Source organism: Eulemur rufifrons, chromosome 15 (assembly GCF_041146395.1).
Source record: "Eulemur rufifrons isolate Redbay chromosome 15, OSU_ERuf_1, whole genome shotgun sequence".
NCBI classification, from domain to species: Eukaryota; Metazoa; Chordata; class Mammalia; order Primates; family Lemuridae; genus Eulemur; species Eulemur rufifrons.
Window position 1 is genome coordinate 86,670,983 of NC_090997.1, and position 24,566 is coordinate 86,695,548.

At 39.1% G+C, this 24,566-nt stretch overlaps 1 protein-coding gene across 1 annotated transcript in view; it reads right to left on the reverse strand.

Annotated features, from left to right (window-relative positions):
• Window positions 1–1,533: 1,533 nt before the first annotated feature.
• TXLNB (taxilin beta) overlaps window positions 1,534–24,566 on the reverse strand; it is a 40,997-nt gene continuing 17,964 nt past the window's right edge. Inside the window, exons 5-10 of the mRNA XM_069488676.1 lie at window positions 17,769–17,963; window positions 15,921–16,040; window positions 12,152–12,226; window positions 5,710–5,802; window positions 3,513–3,608; window positions 1,534–2,322 (exon numbers count right to left, since the gene is read on the reverse strand). Of these exons, the coding sequence (XP_069344777.1) occupies window positions 1,534–2,322; window positions 3,513–3,608; window positions 5,710–5,802; window positions 12,152–12,226; window positions 15,921–16,040; window positions 17,769–17,963 (1,368 nt within the window). The remainder of the gene's footprint in view (window positions 2,323–3,512; window positions 3,609–5,709; window positions 5,803–12,151; window positions 12,227–15,920; window positions 16,041–17,768; window positions 17,964–24,566) is intronic.

A 24,566-nucleotide genomic window follows, 5' to 3' on the forward strand; every position in this document is an offset into this window, starting at 1 on the left:
AGGTAGGATTGAATTAGACTTTTTTTTTTCTTTCCTCTCTTTTCCCTTCCTCCTTCTCTTCTTTTCCCCTCCCTCCCTCTCTTCCTTCCTATTTCATCTTTGCAGCCTTCCTTTACCCTAGGTAATCTATGCTGTCAGTATCACTAGAGGTTCTTGTCAAGCAATGATAATGTAATACTCATGTAGACAACCCCAGGTGTTTCCAGCTTTTGCCTTTTCCTGAATCCTCACCATTTTTCAAATCATTTTGTGTAGGGACCCATTTATGTTTTGCTTTGTACTCTGGTCTGCAGAGAAATCCTCAAAGCAGAAAATGTGTTGGTTTGTAAGCCTCATCACTCATGTTGAGACCCTGTGTGGATTTCTGTTTTGGAACAATAACAGTTTTATTTAGCATTAATTGAGCTGAGGGTTGGCTATAATTTCCAGCTGCGAAGAAGGGAGTTTGGAAGGAGGGAGCAGATGCTTTGAGAATATAGACAGTGATAGCAAGAGGTGAATATTCTGTCTTGAAACATTTGTAGCATAAGAGGCAGGGGACCAGAGCACAGCCTCTTCCCACTCTGAGGTCCCTCAACCCCTCAATCCCTCACTCCCTTTCCCACTTCCAATCCTTTCCACTCTGGGCGGCCTGACCACAGGAGGGGGCTGCAACGCAATGGGCTAAGCCATTGTTCCCCTTTTCTGTTTAGGGTCTCTGGTGGCCATCTTTGTGTCCATGCACAGACTTGCAGTCTAACCCAACCATTCTTCTGTCATTTGATCAGTTGGTTGAATTTATTGATCTACAACTGGGTGACTTATTTTTGCCCAGTGTAATGATAGCCTAAGTACTTGTATTCTGAACCTACTTCTGATTCATAGACCATTAGTCTATCAAAGTCCCAAGTGCAAGTAGGAGATAATTTTTTGATGAGCATCTAAATATTTTGCATAGAGAAAAATCCATGAAGGAGAGAAATATATGTGTAATATATACATTTATATATATGTATATATCTTATACATGTATATAAGTATATATTTATGTGTATAAATTTATGTATATATCCATACACCTATGCATGCATATATACATATAAATAAACCCGTTTGCATATATTATGTACATATACTATTTAAATGGAATCTGGACATCCATAAATTACTATGAAATATGTGGAAGTAAATAGAACATCACATTTTCTGAATTTATATATCATAGTAGAAGTCTTTACCAAATCTTATTGTTGATTGAGACATTATCATCTTAATGGAAAAGTAATATGAATTTGCTATTGGTATGTGTCGTTGCCATTTGGGAAAATTATATAATACTATCAACCGGTGTTAAATAGAAAAGCTCCAAATCAGTTATAAATTGAGAACAAATAGCAAAGTCTTAATGAATGTGCTCTGCATAACGTTAAAAATTGTCTTGATCCTAATTCTCTTCCATTTGCCATGCCTAGCCCTTAATGCCTCTTTCAGAAGACAATCTGTTGTGACCAAGGTTCAAAGAGTCAAGAACAGCCTCTGAAGGCACGGTGAGGCCTAGTCTACACCTTCCAGATTGGTGTCGGTCACTTCGGGCAGCTGGGGCCTGTCCGAGGCCCCTGGGGGTAGCTCCTCTGCTGCTGCTGGAGGGGGCTGCCTACTGGGCTCACCCCCAGGCACCCCAGCTGGCCCTTGCCTATCTTCTGGGGATGGTGGCGCAGGACCACTCGCCTCTACCCTCTGTAGGGGGGCCTTGGCTGGGGACTGAGGGGTCTGACCCGAAGCTTCTGCTCCTGGCTTGCAGGACTGCTGCTGAGCCTGTGCTCCAGCGAGGAGACCCTCGCCTTGGGCTTCTGCTTCCAACCCAGCAGGGGGATTACTGGTCTTGGAGAGAAGTTCTGCCTCACTGCCTCCCGGGGCTTCAGCCTGAGGAGTGGGGGCAGGCTGGGGACTCTCTGACTCCCCTGAATTGACCAGATGGGGTTGTTCTGGCTCCTCGAGGGCAGTGTCACCGCTCCCATGAGGACTGCCGGATTCTGGTTGGCTTTCTTTGGACTGTTGTGGGGTTGACTCTGGATGATGAATTACCATGAAGGCCATGGCCAGATTTTCCACGGCGTTTTGCACACGCTTGGCCTCCTCTGCACCAACCTCTTCATCCACAGAGACATTTGACTCTGGCTCTTCATCGGAGGTGTGCTGACTTTGGTCATCCTTTTCAGATGTTTTTGTCTCTCTGATTTTTTTGTAGAGTTCATTTCTCTCTTCTTGTAAAGCACGACAGAGGTTCTCTAGTCTCCCAATTTTCATCACGAAGCACTCGTATTCTTTAGCTCTCAGCGCTTTCTGTGATTTGAAAACACACAGAAACACGTATGTACATAAACTGATATGAAAAGCAAAATGGCCAGGATGCTCTCTGGAGACAAGCAAAACCATTTATTCTGGAATTTATCTACTCATTGTGTGCTAGACTGGTAGAATTTTAATCACCATTGTCTGTTTGTTAGGGGAAAAACAATGGCAAGGCTTCTTTCTGCTCTGCTCCAGAGCCTCCCATGTCTTAAAGTAGACACATTTTCTGCTTCTAAGACTAAGGAGACAGAAGCAAAACTTGTAACAAGATGAATGAGATGGATTGGGACTCAGCCCTTAGCAATGCCTAAACTATTCTATGAATAAACTGCTATGTGCTAATCCCAGCAACAATCTGATTTATGTTGATGAGTAATAAGCCTATCTCTTTGGAAATGGTTGCAATTTGGGATGAATTGTTAGAACAGTAATTACAACCATAGAAACTCACCATATACTAATTCATGGTGCTGGCTGCTCAAACTGTTCAATTCTTTCCTCTAGAAATGTTGGTGTATTTGTGCATGAAAATGTTCCTATGTATCTCACTCCGTCACCCGTACCTTTTGATTACTCTTTCCTGTTAATACCTTTTTTTCGCTTGTTTACATGGACAGGCCTTCACCTGTAAGCCCTGCCAGTCAGGGCAGGGGCCATGTAGTAATATCTTTGCCTTTAGAGTCTCAAAACCTAATCAAAGCCTGCTTGATATCAGTATTTAAATGCCTGTTAGAGAAATTAGAAAGGTATATCTCCGTATCTGCGTATAAAATAGTACATACACTGAGTGGTTGGGCTGGTGTCTTCTCTTAGTATATTCAAATCAATTAATTAACTAATTCTGCACCTGTTTTTGTGCCAGGCAGTGGGGACATTCAAAAAAAGTAAAGTAAGACACTCATCCTACCCTTAAGGAATTCACAGGTGTGTTGTGTTGCTGCTCTGAGGACAGCTATTGAATTAACAAGTAAGCATGTGACAAAGCTCTTTATGAGTCCAGACCCAATTCTAAATGACCTTTGCTCTTATTATTTTTATTAAAACTTAATATGTCACTTCTCCAAACAATTCAGCTCTTTTCCAAACATAATCATTTGTACTATTATCAGGTTATCATATTCCAAAATATGAATATTTTAACTTGACATGGAGGATAAAAGCTGAGGGAAAAACTTCCTCACCTCTTCGATCATGTCCAAGAGAGCCTTGTTACAGCTCTCAAACCGGGCTTTCCACGTGGCTGTGTCCTTTTCCAGCTTCTTCATTTTCTTTGTTGTCTGCAGAAATTAGAGTTTTTTAGTGTTAATCCTGAAGAGTTAATATATCAAGGAAATATTAATTCCATGTATGACATCAAGAGAAGTCCTTCTGTTACCAGCTGCTGGAGCAAACAAATGCTCAATGTCAAGAATGAAGATTGCAGGGGAGTCATGATTTATTTCTGAGCCATCTGGGTCAGTGGTGAGCAAACTTATTTGCACCTGAGCCAATTCAGGAAAAGGGAAACGACTTAGGGGCATACTTTTATCATTGCTTTTCCTTCCATTTAAAATAATATCTTTATTGAGTCCCATGGATAAGCTTGCAATGTAGGTTATTTGCTTTGTTGAATAGAAGACTCTCATGGTGAGAAAGCTGCCATGGCCTTTTAGCCATTAAAATGTTGATACTATCTGGGCACATTTGAGAAGCAGCCACACAAAAGCAGCTTTCTATTTTCTCAGTCTTTATGTTTGTAGATTGAGGTAAAGTTCACCAAATGTAATTGCATGCATTATTTATTTCATCCTTGAAACAGTCCCATAAGGAAGGTTTCATTCTAATCCCCATTTTATAAATGGGGAAACTGAGGCTTAGAGAAGTGGAGTAATATTAAGATGAATTAACAGAAGAATGGGGCTGTAGTTATTTTATTCCATTTAATGCAACATGTACAGGGAGTATCTGCTGGTCACTAGGCCTGGGGCTGGGTGTAGCGGATAGAGAAATGATATAATGTAGCCTGTTTTTTTGAAATTGAGACTGCTCACATTCTTGGTTGTAGGATCACCTCTCTGCTTGGGTGGAGTGAAGAACAAGGCATGAGATCAGGTGCGAGTTCCCTGGATGAACCAGACAGGGGCACTTGCTGCTTGGTGCTGAGCTGCCTGAGGCAGGTACGCAGGAAGGCCAGAGGCTGGGCCTAGACTGCCAGCCCCTGGCTCTACAGAGAAGCTGGGTTTTTAAATTTTGATCGTATATTAATCAAGTTAGTAGTTTATAAACTTTTAAAGTTCATTGATTCCTGTAAGAATTTGATGAAATCTGAAGTGTAAACTTCAGAAAAATGCAAATATGCACATCAGTTTTTTTTTGCTAATAGGGAATGCTCTGGTCAACTACTTAAGTCCATAAATGAACTCCAGGTTAAGAACTCCTGGTTTAATAGTTATTCTAACCTTAAAACTATATAATTTTGAAGTAAAAAGATTTTTTCTCTTCTAATATTTATTCCAATCTTAAAACTCTAGAATTAAAAAAAAAAAAGTTTTTAAAAATGGGTGGATTTACCCTGGATTGGGAGAATGGTAACTCTTAATAAGTGTCAACCTTCTTAAGTTTGCTCACTTAATTGTGAAATTTATCAGATTATTTTATGAAAATATCTTTTAAAGGATGCTTTCTACACTTAAAATGATCAATGCCAATGCCTGCTCAGAAACACAGTTCTGACATTGATTGGGAAAACACTGAATTGAACAAGATTTAAACATTAGATCCAATAATAATCTTAGTACCTTGTATTTGTAAAGGACTCTTAAAAAGTTTAAAACCCTTCTAAAATACATTAATTTATTTGAACTTGACAATCTTATGAGGTAGGCAAGAGACGTAATATCTCTATAGATTAAAAAAAATAAATTCAGGGAGGTGAAGTGAATTGCCCAGTGCTACTTGATGAGCAAGAACACACCAGAACTTGAATTCAGGCTTCCATCTTATTATTCAGGGTGCCAATTATATCATATCACACATCTTCCCTTCTAAGAAGGATCCTATACAATGGTATTTCCTACTCTAACTTCTACTTTTGTATATTTGCATAAAAGTTGTTTTTTAAATATTTTTTGACATCAGTATATACAACATAATGTTAAATTTCTAGTTCTTATCTTTTTTTTTAAGTTGTTCGTGGAATAGGAAAACAGTTATTCTTCCTCAGAGTGAAAATGTATCCTAGCATTTTTGGACTCTTGCTCAGATTACCAGATATTTACCAGTAAAAAAAAAAAAAATATGCAGCCCAAACCTCAATCCCACCTATAAAACCAAAAGAGAATTGCCTGTCAGGATAGAAAATGCCAGGGTAGAAAATGGGCAATAAGTAAGAATACTCACTTTATCCATTTCCTGTTTGAAAGTGGCGAACACTTCGTTGCTTTTCGTCAGTGTGCTCTGGAACTCTTCAAACCTTCCTGAGTAGAGAGTAAGCTGCAAACAGGAGAAAGAGTAGATGTATCTCAGGGCTGCTTTCAGAATGCATTCAGAACATGTCATTGTTCATTATTTGAGAAGAAAAATGATTTCTCAAAAAAGAAATTCTCAGTACAGTGTTAGTAACATGTTTAGTTATTTTGTTTACTTCAAGATCAACCTAGGTCAGTGAGCATGATTGAAGTGCTGCTTTCAAGAAAAATGATATAAAGGAAATAGAATAAAAAAAAAAAAAGAGAGAGAAAAAGAAAACATTATAAAAAAAGAAAAATGGAAAAATATATCAACATCATTTCATTGTATCATAAACTTTTACCAACAGATATTTAGTAAGCCCTGAGCATGTGCACGGACTATAGGTACAAAAGTATTAACACATGGATCCTGGTTTCAAGGAACCTGTACTTGTAATGGGAAGCTGTGCCCAAAGACAACTGGACTACAGTGACTACAGAGTGCCAAGGCAGTTAAGTACAGCAGGTGATCAGAAAAGCTGGGCGTGGCAGGTGATCATGTGAGCCACATGGTTGTGGAAAGGTGAGCCTTGAATTTGGTCTTTAAGGAAGGGGAGAAGGTAGACAAATAATAGAGGAAATGTGGGCTGGACATGGACAAGTGCTGCCACCATTATGCAGGTTGTGCCCCTCTCTAAGCCATTGCCATTTCTGTTTTAGACACCATAATCTTGTATATTTATGAATGTAGTGTTCTAGCCAATAGCAGTTCCCTTTTCATCAAAACCAATTTGTTACACCAATTTTCTACTGATGAAGTAACGAGCCTTGAGGAAGGGATGCCTATTTCTAATTTGCACAAAGTAGCAAGCGGGTTAGCATTGCTGAGTGTGTGGCTCACCAGAGGGACATAGAGAAGAGCCTTTGAATCTCCCATGTCTTTAACTCCAACACTTGCATTTGGGGTGGCAATGGGGCAGCACAGGGAAGGAAAGTGTGTAAATACTTGATTGTTATTGACAGTAATAAAATAATAACGTCTTGCTTTTGAGAATAATATTAGGGTGGCATGTTTTCAGTGAGTGGAGATTTAGTATGGATGACTCAAATTAATAAAGCTTCCATTTTCAAATGAGCCTTTGGTACTCTCCAGTGTCCAGAACAGTCCCAAGTTCTCACATGGGCGCAAAACATCCTGTGTGAGGAAGCAAACTTGCAGCATCCAGCAATAAACAAGAACGCAGGGCTGCACTTGCTCCACTGGGAGGGCACCAACTGACTGACTGGTAGTATCAGTGGGACTGTCTTTCCCCCGCTCCCCCACTCCCAGTGGGACTGTCTTTTTGTACAGGAGATCACCCTGCCTGAAAGCTGGCAGATTGGAGAGTTGCCAGTCTTGGGAGTCGGTGTGAGAGGGAGTGTGTATGAATCAAACAACCCCTAGAGCCTAGAAAATTGCTTATCTGGAATGGTTTCTTCCCCAATAATTCAGAATCATGGCGGTTTTACTGCAGTAAGCAACAATAACAAAATGATAACATAACTCCTTTCCGCAGAATATAGATTATCCAAAGAAAAGTCAACAAATGGCAGCTGACCATCGTTTTGAAATCACTCATCAGCAGTGTATGTAACAGAACTGAAATTCATTTCTCGTGGTTCCTTGGCATACAGATTAAAGAAGACAGAGTAAAGGGGCATCAGGGAATTCATGGTCGGGGAGCTGCCCTAGAGTTGCACACACACACACACACACACACACACAGTATAAAACAATACTTATACTTACTCGTATGTGCAACATACTCTGACACATTCTATTCATTGTGTTTCATTTTTTTCAAAGTGCTGGCCAGGGTCCACTGAATTGATTTCAGGTCCTGTGAATGGTTCAAGCCTCTTATTTTGAGACATTCTGCCCTCGGGTAAGCTCTTGTGAGACTGGCTACCTACACTGCACATTATCCATTGGCTCGGGGTGGGAACAACTACCCCCAGCAGATCTGGTCACCTTCTATCACAAAATCTGTTCATTTGTATTCTCAGCCAAGTCCCTTCTATTAACCTTCTTTTCTCACTTTCTCCTCATTCGTTTTCCAACTTATTAGTAATTCCAGTGGAGTTACATAGGGGCCTCAGATCCTATGGAGTCCTGAGCTGGTCCTCCCGCTTGCAGCTCTGTAATTGCAGGCTGCAGACAGGCCAGGGCAGGAGTGAGCACAGGTATGGTCCATCCCACATGTGCAATCTTGATGGAGTCAGCAGGAACAACCAACCACACCCAGAACCTCAGCTTCAACATTAGCAGATGCTAAAGCATTCTGGTTAGGTTGTCTTTACTCAGCTGTGAGCATGTCTGACTTTTCCACCTGAACCTGTAAGATTTTCCCATCATGTCTCAAAGTAAAGGCTTTAAGGGAAAAAAAGGCACAGAATGTTCTTTCTGGTGTGTTAATTGGGCAGATTTTGTTTCCCTTTCCCCATGGTTTCTTGTTGCTGGGGAAGACTTGGAAAAGACAGACACACCCAGAGTGCCAAGAAGTAGTGTCTCACTTCATCACTACCTCTTCTGTGCTTTTTCTAGTGACTGTTTTTGTTTTTGTTTTGTTTCCCCTCAACTTTAAAAAAATTTTTTTAATTGTGGTAACATAAAATTACCATTCTAACCATTTTTACGTGTACAGTTAAGCATGGTAAGTACATTTACATTGTTGTGCAACCAAACTCCAAACTTTTTCATCTTGCAAAATGGGATGAAAACTTTACACCCATTAAATGACAACTCCGTATTTTTTCCTTCTAGTGACCAGTCTTTAATATTCTGCTTTTCTTCCTGTTTGACCTCTCTGTCAGTTGGCAAAACCTGTGTGGATTATACATTTCTCAGATAACTAACTCTAACACTCTCTTCTAATACAACTAGATATTTGTACTGCCTGTTTACTTATTGGATATTTGCTAGGTAGTGTTTTCCCTCTGACTATTGTGCTGACGTGGTGCAGGTTTGGTTGATGTGTCATATTCCCACTCTCACTTTGGTATTTCAGAGGAGTGTGGAAGAGACATCCAGAGGTCGTGTGCAGTATTTTTCCTGCCAGAGGCAGACATAGAAACAAACTGTTCTATGGTTAGAATAACAATAATTGCCTCAATATTTCACTTTTAAATGGGCCTAGTGACAAACACATTCTTTTAACTGAGCAGCAAATTTTAATTACAAACATTCATATAGAGTATAGGAAACAGAACTATGTCCAGGATTTTCTGAGTAATTCTGTGGGATTTGGTCTGGGAGCAAGTCCTGTTACAGGGGTAGTCACAGAGGGCGCTCCACTCACCCCTTGTAGGTCTGGTGAAGGGTTCAGATGTCAAAGATTATGATTACACGCTTTTGACAATTTACTCACTGGTCTTTCCCTTGGGAAGTATTTTGTGTCTGTGTAGTCAGATATTGCTGACTTTCCACATCTACTACTGTCTTCATCCTTATTGATCCAATGAATACTCTATTTGTAGTGACAATTGTATCCCATTGATCATCTCTGACGCTTATTCTGTTGCCTCGGTTTGTATAATTGAAAGCCAGACATCTCTTCCCTAAGTGACAAACATGCCCCCAACCGGAAGCAGTCGTCTCATGATTGAAAACTGACTTTTGTCTAGGAAAGCAACAAATAATGTCTTTAATATGTCCCTTGTTCAGATCTTAAAAATGGGGACGAAGGGCTTGGCCTCCTGCCATTCCTTCCCCTTTAAAGACTGTGTAAAACTAAGGGGAGCGTTTGAGTGCTATGCAAAATAATCTGGGATGGAGTTTTTTTTTCAAGGTGTAAAAGTTTTTGAAATATTAATGTAATGTTAATACTTTATGGGGAACTTGTTTAAACATTGTTACACATATGGATTTGGGACCTCTGTTTTCTTCTTGATGCTCAAGTAATTATCGAAGTTTTGAAAGTGGCTTGAAGACAAAAAAGAAGACAAAAGAGAAAGGAGGCTCCTTGCAACTAGTGGGGCTGCCTTCACTGGAGAATTCTGTGGGCCATGGAAAAGAAGGCTTGGTCAACTTAGCTTAGGGCCACACTTCATCAGCTCTGGAAGTTCTCTATGTTCATGCACTAGAGCCATACAGGGTCTTGAGATCATCTTTTCCATGGGTTCTTCAACATTTTTGCAATTCAAGGCTCCCTTTGGCTCATATTTTCTCATATGAATCCTTACCTATGAAATAATACTAATACTAGTTCATATACTCATTAAGAATTTGCACTTTTATTGACATTATTATCACTAGACTGTGAGTTCAATTAAGCAGAGATTTTTCTCTCTCCTATTGATTACTGTCTCCAAAGCTAGAACCATGCCTAGCACTTAGTAGGTGCTCAATAAATATTGGTTGAATTAATTATGCTTATTATGGGCCAGACACTGATCTAAGTGCTTTGCATGTATGATTTGAAAACAAACTGCATATATTACATATTGATTAACTCATTTTTGTTTTAAAAACTTAAACATATGGGTAAGTGCCACCTACAGATGCTGAGCAAGAAGAGATCTAATGTCAGAAACGACTACATTTTAGACCGTAGCTGCTGCCTTATGTGCTGTTGTTTTGGAAATACTGAAAAGTCATGGGCCTCTCAGAGGTTGGAGGCCACCAGCTTGGGGTCACTGATTCATTACAGCATCTTCATTTTGCAGACAAGGAAATTTAGGTGCAGGGAGGTTTAGCTGAGTCACACAGGGTCACACAGCTTTTCAGTAGAAGAGCCAGGACTCTGTTCTAAGAACATGGACTCAGGGATGAATGAGGAATGAGAGCAAGTCTAGAACCCCTGTAGATGTTTTTTCAAGTTTGAGCGAGCATAGGTGGAAAATTGGATCACACCTTTTTATTCTTATTTCACAGGTCATTAAAGGCCTAGATTCTGATGCCAGATGAATGAATCACTCTGTAGCCCAAAGTTTAACAATATTAATCTACTCTTCTGAATATCTTCATTTACATAGAGGAGTAGAGATTGCGTGTAACATGCTGTGAACAGTGCACACCTTCAGACAGTGTCCATTGTCCCCCTCAAGGGTCTGTGTTACGAATGAGGCAGAGAGAGAGTCAGAAGCTCTGACTTGACTCTTTGGGCTGCCCCCTCCGCTAGACAAGGGGGCCACACCTCCTTTCCCCTGCCTGCTTTCTGGCTGGAGAGCCCCCACTGCTGGCCACCCACCCCACAGCAGGTTCGGTGACTGCCTCAGGGTGATCTTGAGTTTGTAACTCAGGGCCCTCTGATTCTATTTATAGTCAGAAACATGATGGTTCTAACTTCTGTGTGATTAGTATTTCAAAACTATTCTTACATATTATCAGAGAATAGATCATACTGGGGAAAAATTCATTGTTACATTCTATATACGCTTTGCAAAAGTACGCTTTGGGAAGGCTAGATATGAAAATGTTCTCTATGCTTTTGTCTATGCAATGGTATAATTTGCTTTTTTTCTTTTACAATGAAAAAAATTTTTTTTACAATGAACAAATATTCAGCAATCAGCACATAAACATTTACAAATCTTAAATTAATGCTGCCCAATTTGGAAGGCTTATGATTTCCTCTCCTTCTGTGAGTTTGCTCTGTGTGTCTCACAGTCTTTTTGGCACTTGGGCATTTTGCCTGGCAGCAGAGTTAGGGCCCCTCTGTGGCCCGTGGCAGGATGGTTCTCCCGGAACACATGGGGACCCTTTGCCAGGAGGAGCAGAGCCCCAAGGCAGGGGGAAGACGGATAGGCCAGGTTTTCCCCCAATGTCAGCTGTGGCATGAGGCTTTTGTTTTTTTGAGTCTGAGAAAGGAATTCCCACAGTCTGATTGAAGCACACAAATGACATCAAGAAGCCAAATCAAAATGGTACCTGACTTGCTGCCACTTCTTGTCATTCACCACTCTCAGGGTCAACCTCTGATAGCATAGAAACTTGTGTGCTGACTATTTTTCTCATTTTCTTTTTATTATAAATAATATCAAAATGTGAAGGCATTTTAAGAATTCCCAGGCATGGATGGTGCATCTGAGCAGTTTACATTTTCCTCTTACCTTACCAGGGCAGTGGGAGAGGGGAGAGAGAGGAAATGTGAAGGAATGCATGGGAACCTGGACACTGGTTGATTCTGACCACTTTGGGGCCATCATTTGCCAACAAATGTTTGGATGTCGTTGGTGCAGAGCATTTCTTTTTTGTAGATACAATATTGTGCTTTTATTTTCACCTAAAAATAATAAAGGTGAAGTTGTTCTTCACTTCCAAGTCCTGCCCCCCCACCCCCTGCCACTTATGAGGCCTTCTGCAGACCCCCTGTGGAGGAGGGCACACCCATGCATCATCATCCCGCATTCACCTGGGCCTGCAGAATTGTCTCTTGTTCCTTCAGCACTTTGGCCTGAAGTTTCCACTCTGCCGCCTGGTTCAGCAACTATGAGAAGAGAGAATGTGCGGAGAGACCGTCAAGTTGTCTTTTAGATTGCTGTAATTTGTGTATAAAACTTAATAACTTGCTCATTAGCCCTCAAGTAATTTTTTGGAACTTTGTAAAGAATCTAAGAAAGCTAAGAAAACAACTGGTCTAAGAAGTTGGATTCTCAACTAAAAACTTACAGTTTTAATTAAAAAAAAAAAAAAAAGAAAAAAGAAAAATAGTCACCAACTGAAGCATGAATCACACAAAATTCAACTTCTCACCAAATTCTGGAAGCTTTTCCAGCAATTCTGACCAACCATCATTCAGCCTCTGCCAGAACAGCTCCAGAGCACCCCAGCTGTGGCACTGTCGTCAGCAACTGTTCCTTTATGTTAAACCCAAAGTTACTCCCCTAGACTACTGTTTTCTACCATAGCATGCGTGACACAATAAGAAATATGTATATATTTAGTCTGTCCCTGGTTCCTGGCACAGAGCTTCTGACATGCATCAGAATCTCCTTGGGAACGTGTTAAAATGCAGATCTCTTTCAGAGAATATGATTGAGGCAGTATAGGGTGTGGTTGAAATCTGTACTTACAGCAAATACCCAAGATGGTTTGGCTATTGGTGGGCCATGGATTATATTTTGAGAAACACCAGGTTAGAAGTTTGACCTATTATTCTAAGTCCTGCCTTCTGGGAGCTGATGGGTTGAATTGAAAAGACACACATATTTAAAACATGTAATTTTAACTGAAGATGATGTTCATTTATTTATCAGTTTTGATGTAGGGCTGTGGTCTTTGTTTTGGGTATGGATCTTCTGATTAGAGTTCAGAGCTTTGTTTTGTTTTGTTTTTAAAAATCACATCCATAATGTGCCATATAAGATTTCTACGTTGTTGGGGGTGTGTGTGTGTGTGTGTGTGTGTCTAGCACCAATAGTGCTAAACTGTATAATTCTCTAGAGTTTTCCACCTTTCCCCCAGTCTTTGAAGCTACTCACATATCTAGTTTTACAACGGTTCTTTGCTATTTGCTTGCACCTAGTGTTTCAAAGTATTAAACGTAGTTTTTATAGAAAAAATTCTTTCTTTTCATACTTATATTTCATCAGTTTATGTATCATTCTGTTGATTTACATGGTATAAAAGCAAGTATAACTGGAAAGAAAAGATTTGCACAAAGAGCTGATTCTTGGTAAGCTCCATTTTACGGAACTGGGGCAAATATGCGTAGCCATTCCGAGAGAGTCGACATGCTATGGGCACGTCAGTGCGCTTTACAGAGAGGATGGTGAATATCGGGGATCAGTCTGGTTAGTCAGCCTGGTGGTCATCATTTAAGAAGTTTCTATTGAATTTGAAGATAGGCTGATTTAAATTTTCTTCTTTTTGTTTATACCTATTGTAAAAAATATCCATGAGGTCTATGTATTGCATATGTAATCAGAACCATAAATAAATAAATAAATAATCATTATTTTTTAAAACTTGAAGGCATCTTTTTCCTTATCCAAGTTTGTCTTTTTCCTGTGGCTCAACCTTTCCATTTGTAGAATGGGTTATATTTGTTCCTCAATGCCTCCCAAGGTGCAGGCAAATATTAAATCTCACAGAAATGCAACTGACTGGTCCTATGAGAGGTCTGAGGCGGCTGCAGAGTAGAAGCCCTACAGCGCCTCCTCTGGCCGTCTCAGGGGTGTGCCCAGCCTGAGCCAGCTGTGCAGCTCTATCGTGGTGGGTGGTCCATGACACGTGCTGTCTGTTCTGCCTGGGTGGACTTGGTATCTCCTCACTTTCAAAAGGAAATGCCCGTGCAATAGCTGCAACCCCAGTAGGTGGCCAGCTTGGAAGGGCTGAGGGGACCTACCTCTCTTTGACTCAAATACACGGTTTTGCTAAACCAGGGTAGGAAAATTGGGCAGCATGCTAGTTTCTGCCATGGCTGAGTCATTCTGAATCTGCTCTCCAATATCTCTCATGTGCATCTCTGCCTAGTTTCTTTCTCTTTCATGTCTCATATATTATATACCAAAGTACTGGCATCCTATGGGAAGCATACATTATCTAAGAGGTTAATTACACCAGCAGTGGAGTATCTATTTTCTTGAATTTTGAACAATAATTGAATGTTTTATTTCTTCCTTTGTGAGCTAGGTCGTAGATGGACTTTATAAGTTAATCTTTTTCTTAAGAGAACATGGACTTCTGATTTGAAATTATCCAATGTCCATCAGGTTAGGTTCCCCAAAGTTTGTCTTTTTGTTGCCATGTTTAAAAATGAAAGTTATTTAAAAATTACTGTTCTAACCAATTAAATTGATTCTGGTCTGATTTTAGGTAAGTGGAAAGCCCACGATCAAATGCGAAATGGCCAAATTTGAATAGTTGGCCCATTGACTATGTCTCACATCTCTCTGTCTCTCCAGTCTCACACGCCTGCTTAACTCCTACCTCTGAACCACACCTCTGACTGTGACGCACTGTCACAGTGAGTTGGGCTTTGGGAACTGACACACGTGGGACTGAAACACATCTTGCTCACTTAGCAGTGTGTCACCTTAAACAAGTTGCATATATTCTTTGAGCCTCGGTTCTTTCATCTGTAGGGTGGTCCTGTAGCTTTTTGGGGGGTGCTTGGGGTGAATGAGATATCAGTAAACATCACCCCTCAGTTTCCTCAACCCAAAACTCAGGAGTCATCCTTGAGTCATCTGTTCCTTTCCCCATTGTCACCAGCTTCTGGTTTGCACCATTACCTGTTCGGCTGACACTGAAAACAACTTTTATCCTTCTCCACCTCTCTGCTGCTACCTCCCTAATCCAAGTCATTGTCATATCTCATCCGGATGCTCTCAGAGCCTCCTAACTGTCTTCATGCTGTCTTGTCCCTCTGCAGTCCATTTCTCACCCAGGAGCCAAATTAGTCTCTTACAGATGCAAAGCAGATCATGTCACTTCCTTCACTAAAACTACCCAGTACTTTCCCATTATATTTAGAATAAAATCCAAATGACTTTTTGAGCCCTACAAAGCCACACAGTGTGGCCCCTGCTTACCTCTGCAACTTCATTTGAAACTTTTCCCCATGCTCTGGCTTCCCTGACCTTTTCCTGTTTCTGGGGCACACCGAGCTGCTTCCGGCAGCAGGGACTTCATTGCTGCTGTAGATGCTGCTGGTGGAGACGGCGCTCCACGTGCAGCCCCTCAGGGGGCGGGACTTGGCTCAAGCATCCCCCCCTCTGAGGGCCTTCCTGGTCACCCAGTCTAAAGTAGGTCCCCTCCTTTGGCCCCTTCTCAGTTCCTCCTTATTTCCCTAGTAGCCACTTATTATCTGAAATGACCCTTCCTGGTTTGTTGGCTTGTCTATTGCCTGTCTCTTCCCAGTTAGGCTCTAACCTCCATGGTAGAAGATGGCCCTTCTCTGTTTGTCCACAGCCATAGAAATCCCAGCACCTAACACAGTGCTTAGCAGATAATAGGCACCTTGAAAAATATGTGTTGAATGGATGAATGAGTATTTTACGTAAAAAATAGTGTAGGTACAGTGCCTTGTGTTGGGATGGCCAATTCAGTTCTCCAAAGCAGCTCGGGCTCTTCCTCCATCAGTCTAGTTCTCTTTGACCATTATCAAAATAACTTTCTCAGAGAGTCTCTGACACCAAGGCAAAGCAGATATGCACAGTGACTAAAATGATAAGTACATATTCCTTTTCTCGTTTGTGGCGCTCCTCTGCTTCCTTCATCATTTCTTGTGCCTGCTCCAGTTTTGCGTCCACCAGCTTCTGCTGCAGTTCTCTGTGTTTAAATATTTTGTCCAGGTGCTAAGGAAAAATAAAGTATACATATAAAGATTGGTCTATTATTGGTGCTTAAAATGTATAATAAAATTTCACATGAACACGTTTATATTAAAGCCATAAATTATTGAAGTGTCCCATACTCTGCACTACACAAAAGTAGCTGCAAAAGGTGGAAGCACCAGAGTTTAGCAGTGTTGATGCCAAGAGGTACCTATATTATTTTTCTAAATATGGTAACTATTAGATATGATGCTATTTATTATGCTGGACAGCACAGACAATGATATATACTGCAAGGCCTACAGTATTATCACTTGGTATTTGGGCTCTTTCTATGAATATAAAACCACTTTTAATCACATTAGTATAATTTATCATGATGAATTCTCCACATTCTTACCTCCAGGCTTATGTGAAAGCCTTGGGGCACCAACATGTGGTCCTAGGGTTGGGAGTGAGGCCTGAGCCCCCTGAAATCTACTCTGTTGCTCTGGTGGGGCTGAGGCCAGGGGTCACAGGTGGATTGATACGCGAATGTCAGACTTCTCCACACCTTTCGACCTCTGGACTTGCTTGGTGACCAGAAGCTTCCACTCTACCTCAGTGTGAAGAACTTCTGGTCATTAAGAGGTCCCATCAGAAAGAGGACATGTGGACTTGTACCCTTGGGCTTTACCTAGAACCAGTCCCAGAAATATACAGCTGGTACACCAGGCCGTTCCCATCTGAGATCTCTCTGAAGAGTGAGGACGTTTTCCCTTCACTCCTTCCCTCTTCTTTAGTCTGAACCTGTGCCCTGAAGCAGGATTGATCGTCCTGACAACATAAACTGGTAGCATGGCATTCTGGCTTACTGAGAGAAGTTTCTTGATTTACCTAACTACTGCGACCATATGCTATTGGCTCTGTTCTTGTTTTTTCTTGATAGAATCTTAGCATGTTGCCAACAGAGCCATTTTGACTATGTTATGTTACATTTCAAGGCAGAGATTTAAAATTTGGGTGGGATGGGGAAAGGAATATGATACATCAAAATCCTGAGGGGCATCTAAAGCCTTAAAAATATAATTTTGAGATAATAGACCATTATAGTCCTTCTAATATAAACTATCGAAAGCAAAAGTCTTTGGTTTTTGTAACTGTGGGTAAGTGATTAATCTCATAGCCTCTGCTTCCTGTCCATAAAATGTGGATAATATATTATTATCCAGTGCATAAGATTGTTGAGACAATTAAATGATGTATTGTGTGTAAAGTACAGTACTTAGAACATAGTCTGATATGAACTAAGCACTGCATAAATCATATCATCATCATTATTATTACATTATTAATATTAATACTATTATTGGCTTTTAGGGTATACCAGCCAATAATACGGACCTTTAATTTAGATGACACGGTGATTCTTAAGAGGGATTGTGTGAGTTATTTTTGGCTGCATAGAAAGAATTTTTAAAAGACTGAGAAATATTGTTTCCAGGCATAACTGTGCCCACAGCCCACCACTTTCTATTTATGGCTTTTACTTTGCCGTGATTCCAGTTTTGAAGAAATCCCATATGACTTTCAGTCAGGTATTTTGTAATACCATCTGTCTTTATTTTGGCTTGTAAGAGAAATCCAGTCCTAAATATTAATCATTTGAGAGGGCTGGCCATAACGGCCTTGTTAACCAAGTTCCCCGCCTCCGCAACCCAGAGCTGCATCCATGCACAGGTCTTCTACGTTGCTGGGTGTGGCTCTCACCTCCTCTCTGAGCTCGTACTGATCGATGATGCTTTTCAGCTTTTCTGCGAGCTCTGTGTTCTCCTGACAGAGCTTCATGTTTCGCTCACTTTGCTGTTCGATCTGAGCCTGGATGTCTGTCAGGGTGCTCTGGAAATGACTTGTGATCTCCTTCCTTTTCTCTTCTTCCTCACGTGCCCTCTGAAGGGTCTCTTCCTGAGGATAAAAAGCAAAATATTTGTGTTATGCTGGTTTAAAGGCGCCCTGGGCTTACAGACTCAGGATTAGGTCATTGGAAGGAGATTAGTGTGCAGAGTTAAGTGGGGTGTTTTTTTTTTTTCAGTTCTCTACAGCTAATGTTGCTCCGTCCCAAAATAAATGTGTGAGCAAAGGTTTCCAGCTGTGAGTACACAGTCACTCAGAGCAGGTGCTCTGAGGGCCTGGAATTTGATAGTTGGTGATGAATAGGCTTGTTTTAAAGATGACAGGTCTCCTGCTGAGTGAATGAACTGTGGCGATTTCTAACAAACGGGCAGTCATGCGGTTTTGGTCTCCTGGCTGTGGCCTGGAAGAAAGGCCTCTGGGTTTTACTGATTGATAAGACAGGTCATACGTTCTTTTGGTTTGGTACAGGAAGAAGAACAATAGATCTTATATTCTTCCATAAAAACCATGGCTTATTAACCACACAATTGTATTACCCAAGTTGTGTAAATATAAGTGATCACAATATAAACTTTCCCTCAGTGAGAAAAAACTTTCATCAAAAAGCTAAAAGGAAACCAAGACAGCTATAGATCAAGTACAACCATTCAAGAATATAAAAGAAAATCTTTCCAAACATGCTGGATAGTTTGTTTCTGAAAGAACAATCATTACACGTGTCACACAGGGTAATTAAAATGTTCAATGTGAATTTTGAGTCTGAAAGCAATATTAAGTTTCAACGTTTCTTTAACTCTAAAATGAAACATCTAATTTTCCCTCTTCCGCTTTGTTAACATTGAAGAATTGGAAATTAATTTTTATATCATTTCTGTTCTTTTTTCTCCTAAATCAAAACTCTCTATTCATTGCTAACCACTAACAATATGCTCAAATTTCCTCCATATCTATATTGAGAATTGCTTTGTGATTGTTCAGCTCATTCTTTTAGAATAAGAGGGTTTAATCTTGCTACATCATACCAAATATAGAGACACTTACACTACTGACAGATGATACAGAAATTTTAGGATTCCTTTCAGTTCTGATTAATTGTTAATATGAAAGCCTGCTTCACTGTTGGCAAGTAAAATTATACTGCATTTAATTGCCTACCAAATTCAAATTATGTAAGAGGACTTTTAAAAAGAAATAATAATATTAACAGAAGTAATTGTACAAATCTTTATTATGATAGAATAATGTGATCAAAATAAAAACTGATGCTGAAAATATATGTTCTGGAAATATTTTATCATTAGATTTCTTCTTTCCTCTACAATATTAACACATTTCCTAACTTAATATGGCTCCTGATATCAGAATTATAATTTATTCATGTTATAAACTTCTATTAAGCAACTTCTCAGGGATATCAGGACATTGTACTTCCTAATCCAAACGGATTAGCTGAGATGTTATTTCCCTGAACTTTGTATGCTAACACTTACTATATGTATTTCACTAAAAATGATTATGTCCATCAGTTAAGAGCAACTAAATATACATATAATAGTGATAATCTTCTCATAGCTCCTGATTAAGCCTAGAAGTTAGCAAGTTTGAAATCATGGAACTATAGACCATGATCTGAATTCCATTTGTATTTATAAATATTCCATCCACGAATGAATAAATGAAAGAACCACTCCATGCACCCCAGCAAGTCTGAGTTTTTCACTTGGAGCTGGCTACAGAATGAAGATACAGATGTTAAGATGGCATTAAACACATTTCAAACCATAATAGCACCCAATCTTGGCCCACAAAACAGAATTTTGCATTTTACATTATATTGTTTTTCAATGAGATAAAAATAAATCTAGCAAAATCTTATAAAATTTGATAAAGAATTTGCAGTCATTTGGACAGTGTTGGAGATAAAATTTTCTTTTCTTCATCAAACACATTATTCAAAGTGAAAATTAATAATGTCAATGAGATTGAGGGATGAAGTCTGAAATAGCTAAGAAAAAAAACTTTGCAAGCATCATTGTGCATTGTAGAGCTCAGGCTGTGCCTGGCACATAATCCATAAGTATTCAATAAATGTTTATTTAATGAATCAATGAATTATTAATTTATGTACAGACATATGAGTATCCTGGATTAGATGATTCCTATAGACATTTCCACATTAAAATTCTATGATATTCTGATAATAAATGCTACTTATATTTTTAGGAAAATCATTTCCCTGAGACACTTACCCATCTCATGCTAGGCAGTTCTTTTTCAGTAGAGTCTGAGGTTCAGATTTATTGCTTCAAATATACGTAGTATTTTGTTGAGACAAGCCCATATGTTGGACTTTCACTGGTCTTTTTCTAAATTATCATAGATTGTGAGGTTATCCTAGATTGTGTGTGTGTGAGAGACTCATTGAAGAAACAATATTAATAAAGAACAGTAAAAGTTAAAATTTATGGTGGTGGAAAGACCTGGTTATGCATTCTCTTTGTATATCTTCACAGGCTCCTAGCACATGAATTTTAGATTTAAGTATACTTAGGCTGTTTCTCCAGTACGGCCAAGGAAACTCATACCAAGTTGACCCCTCTGTAGACAACAACTATAAACGCTGGATGAAATGACTTAAGGGCACTGGAGAGTAAACAAAATCAGACAGATTTTGGAGGGAAGTTGGCACTTGTATATAATGTAAGCCTCCCATTTTTCATAGCTGTAAGCTTATAGGGAGACTGCAGTTGGCAGCAATGTATAGTGGGTAAAATTCTCATAGAAAACGTACTATCTTTCTGGTCTGAAGAATGCAAGTACAGAGTTCTGGACAACTGCAGCCACTGGAAGGTGAGAGGAGATCACCAGGAAAGAGAAAGTCAGAGAAGTAGAGCCCTAAGTTCTGTGAATAAACTTAGCTCAAATCCCTGATTGACTCTGAACCACACATGTGCAGGGTAGACTCAAAGCAGTTTGACTAAAGAAAAAAGAACTTAACTGAGATTTGAGCTGCTGCCCAAGAGATGAATTTATAGTTTAAATCTAACCAAATTGACTGCCAGCTTAAAAAAAATAATCAAAATTCTTCAAGGTATAGTAGAATCCACATTTTTCCACATTAACAGTCACAACATCCAGGATACCATCAACAATGACTTGACATATGAAGAACCAAGAAAATGTGACCCATTCTCAGAAGAAAAGACAATCAGAGGAGGCCTGTTCTATAATGACCCGGATGTAGAATTAGCAGACAAGAATTTAATTTAATTATTTAATTTAATTAATTTGTTTTTAATTTTTTTAGCGACAGGGTCTTGCTCTGTCACCCAGGCTGGAGTGCAGTGGCCTGATCAAAGCTCACTGTAACCTCAAAGTCATGGGCTCAAGCGATCCTCCTGCCTCAGCCTTTAGAATAATAAGGACTATAGGCATGTGCCATCACACCCAGCTAACTTTTAAGTTTTTTGTAGAGGCAGGGTTTTGCTATGTTGCCCAGGCTGGTCTTGAGCTCCTGGCCTCAAGCGATCCTCCTGCCTCAACTTCCCAAAGTGCTGGGATTTCAGGCATGAGCCACTATGTCTGGCTCAGGCAAGAATTTTTAAACAGATATTATAACTATGCTCAATGATGTAAAGGAAAATATTATCTGAGTAAGCAAAAAGATAGAAAATTTCAGGTGAGAGAAATAATCTATAAAAAAGAACTAAATGGTCTGGGTACAAGTTGCTCACACCTGTAATCCCACCACTTTGGGAGGCCAAGGTCAGAGGATTGCCTTGAGGCCAGGAACTTGAGACTAGCCTGGGCAACATAGTAAGACCCTATATCTAGAAAAAGTAAAAAATTAGCTGGGTGTGGTTGCATGTCCTCGCTACTCCAGAGGCTGAGATGGGAGGATCACTTGAGCCCAGAAGGTTACAGTGAGGTATGATAGGGTCACTGCATTCCAGCCTGGGTGATAGAGTGAGACCGTGTCTCAAAAAAAAAAAAAAAAAAAAAAAAGAAAGAAAGAAAGACAGACCAGAAACCACCACACCCAAATGAAAATTCTGGAATTAAATTTACAGAATCTGAAATGTAAAAGTAACTGGATAGGTTCGGAGCAGAATGAAAATGACAGAGGAAAATATCAGTGAATGTGAAGATATCCCAATAGAAATTATATAATCTGAAGGTAAAAGACTAAAAGGATGGGTGAAGGACATGGAGAGAGACTTAAAGACTTGTGGGACAATATCAAAAGGTCTAACACACATAGAATTAGAATCTTAGAAGTAAAGGATAAAGAGAGAGACTGAGTAGGGGGAATGGAGCAGAAAAAATATTTAAAGAAATAACAGCTGAAAAAATTGCAAATTTGGTGAAAGACATATAATTACAGATACAAAAAGCTTAGCAAATACCAAGTTGGATATATATGAAGAAAATCACTCCTTAGCATACAGTAGTCAAAGTTCTGAAAACCGAAGATCAATAGAAAGAACTTGAAAGTAGCCAGGGAAAAATGACATATCACAGACAGAGGAATGACAATTGAAATTATTATATTGTTGATTTTCATCAGAAATTTAAAGGTCAGAATATAGCAGAACATTTATATAAGACTGAAAGGAACTCCGCCCCCCCACAGACAAACACTGTCAATGTAGAATTTTATATCCAATGGATTTAGTCTTCAATAATAAAAGCAAAATAAAGACATTTTAAGGATAAAACAACTAAGAGAATTGATTGCCAGCAGAATTGTATTATAAGAAATACTAAAGGAAGTTCTTCAAGCTGAAGGGAAATGACAAAAGACAGAAACTTGAAGCTTCAGAATGAATAAAAAGTATTAGAAATGCTAAATATCTGGGCAAATAAAAATAGTTTTTGCCTTTAATTTTTAAAGAAATACATATGATTGTTTGAAGTAAAAATTATAACATTGTCTCATGGGTTTTATTAATGGATGTAAATATAATATGTATAACAATTATAGCTTAAAAGTTGGGGAAGTAAATAGACCTATGTAGTTGCAATGTTTCTACATGTTATATGAAGTGATACAGTATTACTTCCAGGTAGACTATGAAAAGTTAAGAATGTATATCATCATCACAGCACAACTACTAAAGATAATGCACAGAAATAAGGCAGGAAAAGAACAGAAGAACAGAAAGCAGGGGTGGCAATGAGTAAACAAATAAATGGTAGACACATGTCCAACCACATCAATAATTACATTAAATGTTAATGGACTAGTGCTCCAATTAAAAGGCAGATACTATAAGAATGAAAATAAACAAGATCCAGCTATGTACTATCTTAGGAGGATGCACTTTAAGTATAAATACCCAGGTTGAAAATAAGTGGATGAAAAGAGATATACCATGCAAACAATAAGAGTAATAAAACTGGAATGGCTATATTGATATCAGATAATATGGACATCAAGGTAAAGATTATTACTAAAAGGCATTTCATAGTCAATAAATGGTCATAAAATGGTCAATTCATCAAAGAGGCATAACAATCATAAATGTATATATGCCCAATACCAATGCTTCAAAATACACAAGGCAAAAATTGATATAATGAAAAGAAGTAGATAATTCCACAATTATGCTAAGAGATTTTTAACACCCATTCCATAGCAATTGATAGACAAAAATTCAATAAATACATAAATGATTTAAAGCTAATTTTTACTTATAGAACACTACACCCAACATCTAAACAACAAACATTCTTTCCAAGTACATAGTGTATCAAGATAGATCATATATAATGGGCTATAGTAATTAAAAAAAAAACCACTTCTAAATAATTCATGGATCAAAGAAAAAATGAGAAAGAAAATTAGAAAATATTTTGAATTTGCATCCTCATTTTGGCACATAAAATAGGCACGACCTTGGACAACTGATTTGGATTGCTGTCGGTTTCTTCATCAATAAAGTGGAGATACTAACTCTCATAGGATTTTCATGAAGATTAAAGAACATAGGAAAAGCACATAGCACAACCTCTGGCATAATCATGATCCTTAATGTCATTGTCTGTTCTGTAAACCATTACTGAGAGTGTGTAGGTGCAACTGTGAAGTCTCCTGTCACTTCCATCATTCTGTCTTTGAATGCTACCCAAGGAGACCAAGCTACGTCATTTTACTCTTTAAATTTGTTTGTTGATAAACTTTCCCACCATATCTAATTTAATTCTTATCTCCTTACTGTGTAACATTACTGAGAGCCAGGAGATTTGTGTGAACGCAGAACACTGTCACTTGGATACATATCTTGAGTTGAGGAGAATGCGTCCATCCCCAGGCCCCCCCAATCCAGCCTGGGATTCTGCGTGTCCCTAGTGCAGTTGTTGAAGAGATACCAGTGACCCATCTCCTAAAACTTGTGATTTAAGATTTAGAGCTCATCACACTGGCCTTCCATTTCCCGGATATCAAAAACCATTATTCTCTTCTGTTTTTCTTCCTAACTCATCGTAAAACCTCAGCAATGATTTTCATGTCTCTGTTTCTTGAAGTATCTCCTTTTAGACACATGTAATCATAACTACCTCACAAGAGCAGGGCTGTCTAATTAATTACTGTTTGTCAAAAGCTTCAGGATCTTTAGCAAGAAAGGGGATTGTGGACGCACACGGTATTAT